At 36.9% G+C, this 16,564-nt stretch overlaps 2 protein-coding genes across 2 annotated transcripts; one reads left to right on the top strand and one right to left on the bottom strand.

Moving 5' to 3' along the window:
• Positions 1–6,578: 6,578 nt before the first annotated feature.
• LOC148911936 (uncharacterized) lies at positions 6,579–8,176 on the top strand. Its single transcript, XM_089028449.1, has 2 exons — positions 6,579–6,730; positions 6,850–8,176. The coding sequence occupies exon 2, from the start codon at positions 6,953–6,955 to the stop codon at positions 7,862–7,864; it is 912 nt and encodes a 303-aa protein (XP_088884575.1). The 5' UTR covers positions 6,579–6,730; positions 6,850–6,952; the 3' UTR covers positions 7,865–8,176.
• LOC148911935 (uncharacterized) lies at positions 8,061–9,760 on the bottom strand. The gene is made up of 2 exons (XM_089028448.1): positions 9,695–9,760; positions 8,061–9,514 (listed from the first exon to the last, which is right to left on the bottom strand). The coding sequence occupies exon 2, from the start codon at positions 9,392–9,394 to the stop codon at positions 8,285–8,287; it is 1,110 nt and encodes a 369-aa protein (XP_088884574.1). The 5' UTR covers positions 9,395–9,514; positions 9,695–9,760; the 3' UTR covers positions 8,061–8,284.
• Positions 9,761–16,564: the final 6,804 nt, after the last annotated feature.

Here is a 16,564-nt window from a genome sequence, read left to right as displayed (position 1 = left end):
ATGACTACGCTTGGGCAGTACTACCATTGACACTTTTTCAAGTCTCTTTTTTCCGCTATATGACTGGACTGAATCAGCAAATGTATATACTTATTTCAATAAAGTTAGTCACCTGAAAAGCTATAAAGCTGAGGCCGACAAGGATTATGGGTAGATTCATTTTACACGTTCAACCGCTTGATAACTGTTCATGGACTTGCGAATCTTTTACAGGTTACAGTCTCACCTCTTCTGAGCATCATCGAGCTGCAGTTTGCATTAAAAAAGCTTTGTATATATATGCTTTTTTTGATATGAAAAGTTTCCCATGATGCTCAGTGATCTCAGCTTTCTAGGTTTTTGGTGACTAACTTTATTGAAATAAGTGTATTTATGTATTTATATGTTAAGTTATATTTATATTACATATTTATGTTAATTTAGGGCCCATTTGAAAACCATATTGTATAAAATGGCTTCCTGATAAAACATTAGTAAACAGGGGCGTGAGCAGGAGGGGCCACCTCGTGATAACAAAATGGCGGCTTTTTAAGAAGAAGAGAATTTTTCTAAGTTTTGCAAATTCAAATGTAAAAAGTAATTCCGGTTCTTTCTTTCTTTCTTTCTTCCTTTATTTTGTTGTCGGTTTTGGTTCGGCGTTTGGAGGGCCCAAACAAAATCGTGGATTTTTGAATAATTGGCCCCCCCTTTGGAAAAATCCTGGCTACGCCCCTGTTGGGTTCCCTAGCCAGAGCACCCCTCTTATACTTAGGGCCCTTCTTGTAACTTTTTTTTTCATAAATCTGCAAGAGAAGGATCTCACTTGTTTATGTATCACAAGTACTAAATTTCAGCTCAGTGTAATAGCATTTACTGCAGTATATATACACGTCATTTCAGTTACTCACCAAAGTAATATGTTCCATGTCGTGCGACAAGGCAGTAACATCTTGCGAATCAAAAATCGATCTACAGTCTCTGCAAATACCTAGAGTCATATAAAAAATGATAAAAAAGCGGAGTGTCAAACTAATCAGTCACAAAATTGCAAAATGTCATTTTGTTATATCCCGCCCTCCCCCCTCCCCCCCTTTCCGACCCCAGACATCCAGGCTATGTGTCTTGGCTTGTAGACAGTTTCAGTTCGTACCTACTGTGATCATTCCTTACAAATTATAACTTGAATATTAATTTCAGCAAAAGCAGTTACCTGAGCCAACAGGAACGAGTACACCTGTTTTTTGAAAAATAATCTTGGACACTTCTTTTCCTATTCCTCTTTCTCCTTTGCTGGTGGTCTTATGCTTTGCCAGTTCTTCTGGTACTCTGCAAATGCTCTTCCCCCTGCGCCATCCAACACCAAGTTTTGAACGGTGATATGGGCAAATGTTTAGAGCTTTTTTATCTTGTTGCTGCGCGTAAAAGATACCGGCTCGAGCAAGAATTAATTCCTCTTCGCTTTCGATGCCAGAGAAAGCCCAAGTGAACTTATGATTAGTTATTTCTTTCTTACATGCAGCTAATGGAATTATGGTAAAAGATTTGTTTCTATCTCTGCGGTCAAATGAACAATCAGTACCCACAAGTGAAAGAAAAGAGCAAGGTTGTAACGCCATTTCTTCCAACAACTACTAGTCAGTAGCGCTTTGATAAATTGGTCTGTAACAGCATTCCAGCGTGCAGATTGTGTCGTGGCACCATAGTGCACCGACCACCATTATTTTTTATTATAAAATGAAGGAGAAATTTGTCTTTCAACAAGCTGGCTCTTTAGTGCAGAAACTATTCACGGGAAACGAAATTTTCTAATGAATAATATCAAAACGGAGCAGCTAGGGTATGGCATGGAAGTTTCCACAGAAGCCCCTCCACCATAATCTATTGAGAGAACCGTTTTTAAAATTGCTCACAAAAGGCTTTTCTGCATGTTAAAATGGCATAATAATATATATCTCGACCTTCTCTTGCCAAGGATAATACATAAAATTCCAACACACTAAGATATGGACGGAACAAGAAGAAACTACGGTACGCTCTTTTCTCGCGCCAACTGTGACTTTTCCGACAATATGCAAATTAGAGACACTAAACAACTTGCAAGTGAAGTTAGAATATCCTGCTGGAAGCTGTAGGAATCGAATTTAGCATACTGTTCCGTATATTTCTTATTGAAATCTGAATAGTTATTTGTGAAGAAACACGAACAGTCGACTGATGCTGATAGGTGATATTTTCGGAAATCGGTTGTAAAATGTTTTATTTTATTTGTATAGCCTAGATTTGAAAAGTATTGATGTTTCAAGGGAATTTATTTCGAGAAGTCTTTAGTCACGCAATCGCCAAACAATGATTTCTGCATATTTAATGAGTCAAAATAAAAGCTCTCGCAAAAAGCGCACAATTATTTCCCCAAAATAAAATATACATATTTCAAAAGAGCAGTTTCCTAATAGCTGTTGACTGTAATATCATAAGATTTGGAAGGATGGCACATGGGGAAACTCGCAGTTTTCGAGATGCACTAACGAGCATTGTAACTCGGTGCCCTTTGCTTTTCATCGTGTTAAATATTCCAGAGTTGTTCGATTTTTATAAATCTACTCTTAATGAGCAAATAAGAGTTGTACTTTTGGCAGAAAGTATAAGAAGGCTATTTGGATCAATAATTTTGATACACGGACCAAGCGAAAGTAAGCAATTTTCAGCCATCTTTTGGCAGCGAAAATCGTCTGTGGAGCTCCAAAACGATTTTTCCCTTTTTCTCGAAAACAAGAGTATTTTTCGAAACTAACCACACAGCGTTACGTACTTCATCATACACTACTAAAATCCAAAAGTAGAGCGAATTCGAAAATTTGAGCCTTTCCGCCGTATGTTTGATCTTTACAGACAGTCGCTCTTAATAATTTCTTGCCTTGCTTGATCTTGATTAATTGATCGTAAAAGATGGGACTTCCAGGCCTCGATGTTCTGCGCGGACTGGGAGATCAAGAACTCCATTTCTCCTTTATCTTCCAAGGTGCATCTAGTGCTTTCTACTACGCATTTTATTTCTTTCAGAGTTACAGGAAATAAGTTACATCTATCGCATTTCAGGTCATGCTCGTGGTCACAGTCAAGCATGTGGTCATCTTCACTTGGATAACTTAGGGCGTGCGTTCTGCAATGATTTGCAACTTTTGAGCTTTTGGTAACGTGAACCTTCAACAAAACATTATAACGATATTATGCATGTATTTCATGATGCTCATTGGTTTGGAGCTTGGGATTTTACTGCAGCGTGCGCTTTCAATAATGAATTGTTGCAGAATAACTGAAAGTGAACATTTAGTTTACCTTATAGTCGTCTTTGAAGTAACGCTTTGCTAGTTTGAGATTCTGCTTTATTTCCTTCGCCCAAGTAAGCCCATTCCCGTAAGTGTCTCCAAGCTTTTCAACCAACTCTTCAAGATCATCAAAGGCTTTTGCTCCAAGTGCTGAAAAGTTGTCTAAGCCCTGTAAAGATTTGCGTATTGAAGCTGAACATACGCTGAGAACTCTGCATAACGAACTACGACTCATTGGTTTGAAACCTGTCTCTTGACAATAGCTTTGGTACTGACAAATAATGTGCTCAGGTATCAAAGATCGTATAACATTTGGGATCCTGATTTCTGTTTGTGACGATAACTTAAGCGTTTTCTCGCCAAATGGCAAATCGTGTACAATATGTGAGCTGGTAATGAATATAATGAAGTGCTCAAGCTTTTCTGGTTGAACGTACATTCGCGTGTTCTTAGTGGAAGGTAAAACTGCCCCTCTGCCGTGGAGTAAAAGTTGGTGTCTTGCAAGATTGAAGCGATATCTTGTCAAACTAGGTATCCACCTGCGAAGCTCTTTAAAACTCAATTTGTCCGCCATGATGGATAGTATCTGTCTGCGGGTGCTCCAAGAACTGCTGTTATTGTAGCATTCAGATAAAGCCTCCATAAGGGAGTTATCAACACTACATTTATTAGACTTCGTTTCTTTCAATGCAGAAAATAGCATTTCAGAATCTTCAGGAGCAATCTCCTTCAGGCATGCATCTACAACCTGTTGCGTTTTCCGGACATGAAAACGCTTTGTGCGCTCTGATGTTTGTTCCCATGGCAACGAAAGAGAATGACGAATAGGGTTAATGTCCCGTGAACAAAGGAAGGCATTCAATTTTTCTTTTGGGGAAGGAACAACCTCCGTTTCTTCCACAGTGACGGATAAGTAAGAAGATTCGCTTGGTTGATACAGACTTGTAGGCGTGGAGAACTTTGGATTAAACGTCACCTCCTCCTTTTCGTCCTAAAATTATTTAACAGAAAAAATAATTAAGAAAAATATAAGAAAATGAACGCACTTCTAATTCTGATTTCATTTATCGGTAGAATACGTAAATTCCCGACCCACAAAAACATGTAAAATACGCATTAACGTTTTGTTGATTTTCAGAGTTTCCCACTTCCTCTCCCTTCTCTTCCCACTCCCCTTCCCATTTCCCGCTCCACACTTTTTCATATTATACCAATCCGCCGCCACTCGCGCCGCCTTTACTAATTTAATCTGATTACCAAACCGACTAACAAATAAACAAATATAAAATAACCAAGGGTTTTGAAAACAGCACTAACGCACAAAAATCATTTATTTTAGTAATAAAAGCATTCCTTCAGTTTTCAAGGAGAAAAGATATTTACCAGCGACAAATTACTTATTTGCTCAACAATCCTCTGTTCATCCAGTTCCTGTTTTTGGGAGGCGCTGGTGGTGACCGGAGTCTGTGCATCGGAGTCTTCGAGTTGTTTAAGAGTTTTTCTGCAATTTATGCACATTCCTACAAGTAAATGAAAGAAACATTTTTATTACTATAAAAGTATTTCATAGAAAGAAAAAATGCGCAAATCAAACCTCGAGGATCATTAGGAATGCAAACTTGTTACTGACCTGAACCTACTTGTAGGAATACGCCAGTCTTATTTAATATCATAGACGAATCGGATTTTCCTATTCCTCCTTCAAATCTCGGCCATTTTCCTTTGGTCTTTTGATGCTTAGATATTTCAACAGGTACTCTGCACCTTGTATTGCAACCTCTTGTCCATCCCAATCCTTATTTTGAACGATGGAATGGACATATTGACCACGTATCAACATCATTTGGACAAACAAATATGGCTGCCCGACTCAAGATCAAGTCAACTTCATTTTCGGGGCCAGAGAACGCAAAGCACTTCGTGCTGAAAAATCTTAAAAATTCAAAACAATATTGTCAGTACTTGTTTTTACTAATTCAATCAATCAATCAATCCTTTTTATGTAATCATTATTCCATCCAAGTGATTACTATTGAGAAAATTGGATAAGAAGAATATAAAAGATAATTTTGAAATTGAATTGCAAGAATGCATAATGAAAGAAGGATTATGATATATATAGATAAATATATACAGCCATTTGCTAAAATTATGGCCGCTTCCAATATATATAGTTGTCTATCGCTAGGGCTTTCTAAAAAAATATCAAGAAAGATATCCCGCCCTGTCTGATATACTTTCGACATACTTGTATTTATATTTGGAACGGCCATAATTTTTGTAAATGGCTGTATATAAATATATATGAGGGTGCTGATCTTACTTGGTAAGGCAGGGAGTTCCAAACTTTTGGTCCCTGACTAGCTACTGTGAATTGTTTAATATTTGTTCTACAAAAAATTGGTCTAAAGTTCTTACATTGTCTAGTGGGATAGGAGTGATATTGACATTTTTTTGAGAACATCCTAAGAAAAACGTTAAGAAATATCTTTTTTTCAATGGAATACATAAATAAACCTAGATGAAGGGAGTGTATATACGGTGGCCCAGAAGGGCCATATCGACATCATAGCTTTTATTCAGATCGCGACTTATTAACTTGCAAAAGACGCGCATACGTCTAGCGCAAGATGGCGGATGGTCCCAATGTCGAGTTGGAAAGGGTAAGTAAATCATTTCTGGGTACCTTTGAATTTCAGTTTTAAGTGAATATCTCAGCAAGAAACCTGGTTGTTCCTACATGTGAATTTACAGTTAATAAGTCGCGATCGCAAGTTAATCTGAATAATCTGAATAAAACGTATGCTGTCGATATGGCCATCGTATGTGTATCATTCATCCTTCTTAATATTTATGCGCATATTAATGAGCAGCATGAGAACGAGGCTATTCCCGCTTCGGAAATTCAAGATGGCGGCCGAACACTGTTGTGTACCTGAATGCTCCGGGGATAAAAGGAGAAACCCGGAGCTTTCCTTTCATCAAATCCCCCCAGAACCTAATAGGAGAAAAAAATGGATTGTAAAAATAAGAAGAGACCCCGGTCCGGACTTTAAGGTAATTTTAAAACGTGTTTTTCGTTGTTTGTTTTGGTTCTTGGCGAGTGTTGCCTTTGTCAATAATATAGTTCAATGACCATCTTAATATGTTTAGATTTGTTTGTCAATTATTTTTCTCCTTTCTTTATTACAGATAACTTCTAAGACTTATGTGTGCTCTAGGCACTTTCAGAAGTCTGATTTTAGATTAACCTTTAATAGGTAACTTTTAAAATCGGAAGCAGTGCCTAGCATCTTTCCTTGGACAGCTCCTCCGCCACAACGTCGTCCAATTATTAAAGTTGACCTTCCAAAGCCTTCCTCTGACACTGTTACTCACAATACTGATTTCCATACATGTGAAAGTGATGATCCAACTAGTGATAGGTAATTTTTGATATATTTTTAAATTAAAGTGTAAGCTTATCTATTTGTTGTTTTGAACAAGTTCAAGAAGACTTATTTTTACATGTCTTGTGATGTGTTGTTTTTATTTGTATCTTAAGCCATGCTGTAGAAGAAGAAGACCAAGTAAATCAGATAGATAAACTAGAACAGACAGTTAAAGAGAAAGAAGCTAAAATTAAAGAATTGGAGCAAAAGCTGGCAATGGAAAGATTTGGTAAAGATAACAAAAGTATACAGCACTATACTGGATTTCCCAGTCATAAGTATTTCTATATTTTTTACAATTTTATCAAGCCATCTGCATCTAAAATGAGAAGTCCATATTATGTCCAGGCCTCAAATTATCTAAGTAGAGCAGGTAGACCAAGGACTCTAAAACTTATTGATGAGTTGTTTATGTTTTTATGTAGGCTAAGGTGTGGTCTGACCGAGTATGACCTTAGTGTAAGATTTCATGCTTCACTTCCCACTATAAGTAGACTAATTATTGCCTGGGTCAACTTCTTATATTTTGTTTTGGGAAGCATTCCCATTTGGTTATCTAAGCAAGAAATTGAAAAAAGAAGGCCTGCATGCTTTAAAGACGAGTATGCCAATACCAAAGTCATTTTAGATTGCACTGAGATTAAAACTCAGTCACCTTCTTCCCTTGTATTAAAGTCACAGCTTTATTCCTCATATAAATCAACCAACACCTTCAAAGCCCTTGTGGGAATTGCCCCTCATGGAGCGGTTACATTTATATCTAGTTTATACACTGGTTCAATATCTGATGTTGCTATTACTAAATTAAGTGGTATTTTAGATTTGTTAGAGCCAGGAGATGATGTCATGGCTGATAAAGGTTTTACGATCAAAGCTGCTCTAGCTGAAAAACGTGTTACTCTAAACATCCCACCTTTTTTGAGTTCGAAAGGTCAGTTTAGTCCAACTGAAATAGAGGAGACAGAAGATATTGCTAAGCTTAGAGTGCATGTAGAAAGAGCCATTAAGAGAATTAGGGAGGATTCATTTTGGGCAAAAACTGTCCCACTTTCTATGGCAGGATCAGTAAATCAATTCTGGACTGTTTCATGTATTTTAAGTAACTTTAGGGGGCCCCTTATTGCATAGTTATGTGATTTACCTATCCCATGCCATATATGCGAAACAGTGTTGGAGAAAAATGCTGAAATAATGAAGTTAAATGATGATAAATTGCTTGTCCCAAACCATGAAATGGATTTGACCTCTTTGCTAGTAAATGGTACTAACAATACCATGTCTGCTTAGAACTAGTTCATAGGATTAGAACAAGCATAATACTGCATAATTTCAAAATAAAATTTATATCATTTGTTTAGAATAAAACTACATGTTTCACACAAATGTATTATGAAGAGTTGTATCCATATGCAATAATAAACTAAGTTTGAACTGTTCAAATTGAATCTTTGTCACTGTAATGTTTACATAGAAATTACATATAATTCAATGTTCTTTGTCCAGTGCCTTTTCCACAGATATGAACAATTTAATGTTTGGTTCTTCAGTCTAGATGTAGTACTCAAAGTAAAAGGCATCAGCCTTGTCTTTGACTGTTTGCCACATGTCAGCATCAAACTGGATTGTTTCCAAATGCTCATCATTGTTTGACCATATAAAAAAGTCACACCATTCCATGCCAGTGACAGCCAATTGCATGAGAACCTGGTAGTAGTATGCATGATTCCTCTTTAGACAAATCTGCCCTTGTTGATTCTGGACATAGTCAACTTCTAATACTGAGCTCTTCACAGTACATTTTATTTCCAAAAGACCAAAATAAGGGTTTTTTTGAGGGTCATAAACTATTCTGTCAGGACTTGCAGCCAGCCAGGGACACCAAAAATTAACAACAATACCACAAGGCAAGACATTGACATTCCCTTGTTTGATATGATTGGCATATCTTTCAGCTGCAAGGGGCTCATTCACTGTTCCCAGTCTCATGGCTTCTGTCTGTACAGTTTTCTTCTTTAAATTCTCTACAAGTTTGACTGGATCAGCTCGTTGCCTGCTATATATTCTTCCTATCTTACTTGCAGTGATTCTGGTTCTTCTTAGTTTATGCCACAAAGGTGATGTGCTTTGTAGCCTTGTTTGTTTCTCAAATTTTATCAATGTTTGTAAAGAAAGTTTTACATCTTCAAATTTGATTAGCTTTTCTTCTGTCAGGACAGCATTGTAGTTGTTTTTCATGACATTTCTTACTGGTAAATCAGGGACATCATAGGGACTAACAATATTATAAATGTAGGTGGAAGAGAGCTTTTGCTGGTAGCTCACTGGTGAACCTTTGGGAAAATTTCCATATCTTGTAGCAATAGCTTGGTGTGGTAGGCATGACTCCTTTAGACCTGGTATGATCTGGCACTCAGGAATCTCCTCTTCGAGACTTTCTAGCAAAGCTTGTGTGGAAGGGAATTCCTCTCGGTTTACTGGCAGATAAAGTGTGCTCTTCACTGACTTGGGAGGAGAATCATCATCTGTCTTTGAATGGTATCCATGGACCACCAAACATTGCACTTCTGCTGGTTCAATTTGCTGGCCTCTGGGTTTATGCCAGGTTTGTGGAAGTGATGTTTTAGCTATATCTTCAGGGATTGCTTTAAGTCCCAGCATCTTGTACTTAGCTATCTGATACAAAAGACCACACACATGTCCACATCTTTCTCCACTTCCAATTGGACATGTACAGCTGGCACTTTTAATTGACACTGAGGGTGTTTTACTGATTGTTACCTAAAAGGTTCAATTAGAAAAATTACAACAATGCATTATTAGCTTTCATTGTATGGCAAATTAATTTACAAAGTTTAATTTACAAGCTAAACTTTATACATCAGCTTGCTATGCATAGTTTTGTCCTTTTTATCAAATTAAAGATAGATAAACATTAATTGCCAGTTCAATTTAGCTCACCGTTATATAGTAGGGATTTTCTCTTTTCTTTTGTGACTTGAAGCACCTAGCTTTACATGTAGTAGATGCTGGTTCTGAGGAGCATACTACAAATAAAAGGAAACAATTTTCATGTTCTGTTTTGTAATTCAAATATACCACGTTTCATGCATAATAGATATTCAAAATAGCTATTGGAAATCCTCTACTTTATTTACTTACCAGATAATCCAAAAATGAAACTTTCGCTGTAGTATTTGAAACCTTTAGTTATGTATTTTTTTCCTGACGATTTGCTATGACTTGAGATGTATTCCTCCACTAAACTAAAAGTAAAACTAGGGACTAAACCAAGGTCACGGTTAAAAAAATTGCTTGCCATTTCTATAACAGTATTTAAGGAATCTATAAAACTAAAAATATTTGTGACAAAAAATAGTACTGTAGAAAAAACGGCCACTTCACTGAAAGGACTGTAAAAATGGCCGCCATCTTGAATCTCTGAAGCGGGAATAGCCTCGTTTTCATGCTGCTCATTAAATATGCGCATAAATATTAAGAAGGGTGAATACTAAGTCTTAATATATTACTTTGAGAAAACAAAGGAGAAGTATGTGCATCAAAGTTAGAGTTGGTAATGATTCATACTATGCGTTTCTGTAATATTTTTAATCGACATAGATTGGTTCGATAAGTAGAGCCCCAGGTAATATTGAAACAGTATAGATAAGAGTATACTAAGGCATAGTAAAGCATAAAAAAGATAATTGTTTGTTCATTTGTTTGTTTGGCTCAGAGATATGGATCCACAACTAAGCAAATCACGTTTTGCTTATGAGGCACGTGCGAGAGACATTCTAACCTCAAAGGTTACAGCGAAAAAACGAGGTGACTTGGAACGTGTTAAAAGGGTAGGTATATAACGATTCTTTCTTTCTAAAGAAATATGAGGTGTAATTAAGGACATAAACCATTACTTAGTTTATGCTGAACTAATTTTGAATGAAACGCCTTTTTACGGGCGGATCCAAGGGAGGGATGCGCGCACCCTCCTCGAGCAACGTTTTGATCCTATTTTGTGCCCTTCGGTTGTGGTGTGCACCCCCAGACGACTTTGTGCACCTAGTTTGTGCCCTCTTGTGCTCTTCAGTCGATATATGCAGTTCTACTGCATGCGTTTTTTATAGATGTGTTTGAAGAAATGAAAATCTTAATTTTTTGATATTTTGCCCAGCAAAACATTAGAATGACATTATCACGATGAGCGCGCGCGCTCTAAATTCATGCGCAGAAATGATGCTCGCAAACAATGCCCGCAAACGTCCTTAAATATTCTTCATACTTATTTGTTTATTTAATTATAACAATCTTTTTTTTTTTTTTTTTTTTTTTTTTGAGTTCTTTTTTTCTAGTGCGAAGATAAGCTCGTGCTAATCAAAGAGGAATGGAAAACATTTCAAGAGCAATTTAAGGAAAATGCTAGGGTTGAGAGAGCTGAGGATGGCGAATACGACGACAGTGATAGTGACCAAGATGAAGAGAAAGATGAAGAAGATGACGAATGTGAAGGCGACGAAGAAAATGAGTATAGAAATGAAGAGTAATGTGACAGTGGAGGAGACGGCGAAAGCTACAGCGACAAGGAACATAAACTTGAAAACCAAAAAAGGAAAGAAGAAGAAGAAAAAGAAGATTGTAGTAACAAGGAAAAGATAAGGAAAACAGAAGGCAGCCGCTTAAAAAAGCAATGTCCACATCCAGGATGCAAGGCATCAGTAATACACATTTCAAGACCTCTCGTAAGTGTGCATAAGTGGGAGAAAGAAAAAGCACGAAAAGCTGCTACCAGATATGGTCTTCGTAAGAAGTATACTTATAAAGAAAAACTCCTTCAAACAAACCCTGTTGGCAACAAACAAGAGAATCGTAAAGACTACCATACCAGAAGACTATGTCCGATTTCTGGATGTATGTCAATAGTTCTTCGTCTTCCTCAGCACTTGAAAAACGTACACAAAGTAAACAGTAAATCAAAAGAGTATTCTGAGATGCTACGTACTGCCATGAAAAACCCCAAATGTGTCCTTGTAAAGAAAACTCGCTGCCCCGAGGCACGAGAAGATGATGTGAGACCTGAATTAAACGAGAAAGCCGATATGCAACCAGAAGTAGACGAGAGAAATGATATGGAACCAGAAGTAGACGAGAGAAATCATATGGAACCAGAAGCAAGCGAATTATCACTAGAAGTTGACGATGAATTAGTCTTAGAAGGAGAAGAAGAAAATGCAAATAATGATATTGATGAACATATCGTCAATAATGCTGATAAAGATTCAATCCAAGACACACCAGCTTCCGTAAGGGCTGTGCTATCAGAATTTTCGTACGGGCTTCATTCTGCTGACGGGGGACATAAAGAAGAAAAAACAGCTAATCAGCATAGTAGGCAAGTGGAAAAGATTCTGTTTATCACTGAAAAAGATCCCGTAAAACAGAATTTAACATTGCTTTTAGACAAAGTAGCGGTAAGAAATAAGTTTCTGCATCAATATGCCGAGTCAAAATTTCATCTATGCACCATTAAGTCTTATATCACAAGTTTGCGTCATTTTTATGATTTTCTAATTTCGGAAGAATCCGAAGAAGTACCATTTGACAACAAATTGCTTCAATCGTTAAAAGTGAAGGTCATACGGTGGAATAGCTCGTACAAAAAGGCCACTGGTAAAAGAATGTGGAAGAAAGCCGTTGAGGATTTTGACTCCCTGATAACACCTGATAAGGTAAAAGAATTCGAAAGAAGTGACGCAGTAATGTGTACACACTTATACGCGATTTTTTGATGGCAGAAATCAGTTTTAATAATGCTCACAGATCTGGAGTAATAGCTAACATGCAGCTCACAGAATTTGAGCGCGGACAAAAAGAACAAGACCAGATAGTTGTCGACGTTTTTGAGCACAAAACAGTTCATATACATGGACCAGCTCAAGTAGTTTTTGACCCCACGTTACACAGCTGGGTTAATATATTTTTGAGAAATGTAAGTTCCTGCTTACCAAACGCAGCTAATGCTTCGCAGTTGTTTTTGTCATGGAATGGAGAGAAGATGACGTCCGGCCAGATAACAATGTGTGTAAAATCCGTTTGGAAGAAGGCGGGGTTAGAAGGGGTAGTTTCTGCCACAGCAATGCGAAAGGCTGCTGTAACTGTCACTTGCGATAACAAAGAAGCTGGCATGAGTTCTGACGAAATACTATCGACTAAGAAACAAGAAAAAGGTGGCAGCAAGAGCATCTAAAGAACTTTCTAAATCGATAAGGGATGTCCCAGACGAGAGAAAGCCTCAATAGACTGCAGCGGTTACCTCCATGGAAACCTCCATAGACACCCACGACAGTAGTGGAAAGAAAGTTGAAACCAACGATGACGAACATCGACCTTTTCGTTTCAGCAACAAAGAACTAAAAGAAATAAGGAAAATTTTTCAAGCAGAGATCATTGCAAAATCAATATCAATGGATGATGTAAGAAATAAAATCGAAAAAAATGAAATCCTGGAAGGCCTCAGACCGAGAAGGGTTTATGACAGAGTTAGATCTGAATGGCGAAGCAAAACACAGCTAGACGACTCTTGCGCCTGTGTTCCCCTGGAGATAGAAACCATCAGAGATAAAATGGAAAGGATAGATGGAACTGATGATGACCAAGATGAAGCCGCAAGCGCCTTTTCCGTCAGCGTGGTTTACCCAACTACTGAAGCCAGTCAGGGGCATGGCATATTTTCAACGGGAGAAATCTTTATAATTCAGAAAGCTTGTCGCGACATCATCGCTTTTGGTCCCATCTCGAAAATACGCATCAGCAACCATCTGGAGAAAACCGAGTCGGGAAAGATAATGTTGGAGAAATTCACCTCTGAACAGCTCTTAAATCGGGTTAAGTATGAAAGAAGAATGAAAAGACGCCAGACTAAATAAGTCACCACCATCCAATAAGAGTTTGTAAGGCAAGTTGAGATTCGTGATAGTTTTGATTCATCAGCTTTTTACTCAGGCTTTCGAAGAAAAAAGCCCGAGTCATAAATTACCCTCTGTTTTTTTTCTTTTTTTGGTCGCCAAAATGGGGTCATGGTCCCAGGCGTTCCTAGTCCAGTCTTGGAAAACTGGGTTTGAGAAATGCAAAGGTATCGTGTTCATCAGACTATTCGCTTGTCGAAGAACGGAATTATATATTGAATGCTGTGTTTCGTGAAGGAAGTTTTGGAAAGAATTATGCCCTTTACGCTCATTTCACATACAGACGCAAACGCCCGTCGTGGTAGACTCACACTAAAAGACGTCGAGCGCTTTCGAAATGGGTCGGTCCGCGAAGACTTTAGCTTGAAATTTAGCCAAACTAGCAAAGTTCTTACTAGTTCTCACGAGATAGCAAATGAGCCATTCATGGGTCAAAATTACGACAACACTGACAAATTTATGACTACTGACTTATCAACAAAATATTATGGTGATGTGAACGTCTCACACGTCGAACAAACCAAGAATCTTCATGAGCAGAACTTCGAACCTTTGAACAACAATATGAAGATCGCCATATTGGATGAAGACAAAGAAACTCAACAAACTAATTTGAATAGTAAATACACGAGCTTAACAATTTTGTTCACTGTTCTGATTCTTTCGCTGCTTAATTGTATTATTTTGTTTCATACCTGTAAGGAAATATTTTATATATTTGTGTATATAAGCTATAGCATTAGTGCTTTTATAGCGATCATGAGTTCTGGTCTTTACTGTGTATGGTGTCGCACGTGCTTTGCAGAAGCCATGAAGGTAAATATGCTTGAAGAATGTGACATTTTAGAAAATGTGTTCGAATTTTCTAATGTACATCAATATAATGATATTTTTGTGTCAATAAACGTACATGAATTTCGATCTCGTTTTGCAAAATATGTATATTATAGCCATTCTGCTCGTGTTGTTTGTAAATGCCATAGATCTAGACGCGATCGCGAACCAAGCAGACTACGTGTGAATGTTTTGAAACGACTATCTCGAAAAATCAAAAAAATAAAGCCTTATGCTTGGAGGCGTTTGAAAAAAAACATCCCAAAGTCATCCAAGGTTTACAGCTATGTTATAATTTCTGGAGCACGAAAAAAAAGCAAGCAGAAAACAAATATCAGGTTGGTACAGAAAATGAGAAGAAGCCCAATTAATAGAACAAAAATAAATAAAACTTTTGTAGGACATGGTTACAATTCTAGTAAAAATAAAGATAGAAAGAAATATATCAAATACTTTAGGCTGTTTTCGTCTAATTTCCCATATGGCGAGTACAAAAGTGTTACTCATAAAGGTAGTTGTACAAAATACAAGCTTTGTAATGATATTGAGAAAAATCCTGGTCCAGGTATTCATGTTAATCCAAGCAATACTATACAAGCACCATACAGCCAAGGGGATGTTGTTGTATTTGGACAGAATGCAGGGCAACAATGTGTGGCAATGAGTTTATGTGCTTTAATATACCACAATATGAAAGGAATAAACAGCCCTGATGACTTAATACAAATCCTGCATATTGGGGATCAATTATATAGCAGTTTGTCACATCTAGCAAGACAATCATTCTTACTGCTCACAGAATTACCAACAATGCTTACAGTGTTAGAGAAAAACTACCACCTAGAATACAGCGAAAGCTACACTGGTACTGTACATGGTGAACCTAGTATTGAGAATTATCAATACTGTGTGGGCGTGAAAAGAGCTTTTGAGTCATTGATATCAGAACAGTATAATTCTTTTATTTTAACAGTTAACTGTATTGGAGTATTATTTACTGTGCTGATAGTGGCCATTTTAAAGTGTTTGACTCTCATGGTAGAGATGTTTATGGAAAGAGTCATCCTCAAGGGACATGTGTTCTGTTAGATGTATTGTCTATAGACAACTTGGTCCAATATTTTCAAAGCTTGTATGGTATAAATGATCAGTATGAACTAAAAGGTTTACAGACTACAGTATGCAAAGTAGTAACAAGCACCAAAGTTGAAAACCTGTCATGTGCAAGTACATCATCAGATCAAAACAAGTGTACTTTAAACCAATGCTTTGTAATAGCTCTTTATTCTATGTGTTACTCAATCATTTCACCTTCCAGTTACTGGACGTCAAATACTTTAGATGTAATCATACAATATGGATCACAGCTTTACACTACATTCAGTAATGAGCATTGTTTAACTCCTGGTAAAGTACCAGACAGTGTTACAATTTTTGGTAAGAAGATAAAAGTAGACAAAAATGAAGTGAGTCATGGAAAATTAACTAATTTAGCTGAAAGCAGGATAACTCTAGAGACATTAATATTGAAAAAAATAAATGAAAAAACAGGATTTTTAATGTGGATTTCAAGTTACTGCATAGCTTGTTTTTATCAAAACAATACTAAGGTACAGCAAATGTTTTCTCTTTTTACATATCATGAAGGCAATTCACCTGCAATAAAACACATAAAAAATATCAGTGGGGTAAATAAACTTGTGGAGGCAATTATTAATGTAATTATCCAAAATCAACACGAGTGTGAGACTATAGAGTATGGCATGCTGTTTATTCGCTGTTCTGGCGAAATGACTGAATATGAAAGAAAAAGTATTATGAGAAAACACAGAAAAAAAAACATGCATATGAAACCATGGAACCTGCTGTCAAAAAAAGATATTTAACAATGGATGCTACAAAAAAAAAAAAAAAAAAAAAAGAACTACTTAACAAAAGCAAAGAAAAGTACCAATCTATGGAAGCTACAAAAAAGAGACATCTACTTGACAAATCCAAATAAAACTACCAATTCATGGATAGTACAAAAAAGAAA

This window comes from Actinia tenebrosa, unplaced genomic scaffold (assembly GCF_029948245.1).
Source record: "Actinia tenebrosa isolate PJP-AT-01 unplaced genomic scaffold, QUT_ActTen_1.0 PGA_scaffold12__29_contigs__length_12842862, whole genome shotgun sequence".
In the NCBI taxonomy this organism is placed as follows: Eukaryota; Metazoa; Cnidaria; class Anthozoa; order Actiniaria; family Actiniidae; genus Actinia; species Actinia tenebrosa.
The sequence above is the reverse complement of the archived record's forward strand: the minus strand, read 5'-3'. Positions and strand labels throughout refer to the sequence as shown.

What these genes read in the sequence shown, in the direction of transcription:
- LOC148911935 (XM_089028448.1), bottom strand. Translation starts at nt 9,394, where the DNA reads ATGCTGGGACTTAAAGCAATCCCTGAAGATATAGCTAAAACATCACTT.
- LOC148911936 (XM_089028449.1), top strand. Translation starts at nt 6,953, where the DNA reads ATGGAAAGATTTGGTAAAGATAACAAAAGTATACAGCACTATACTGGA.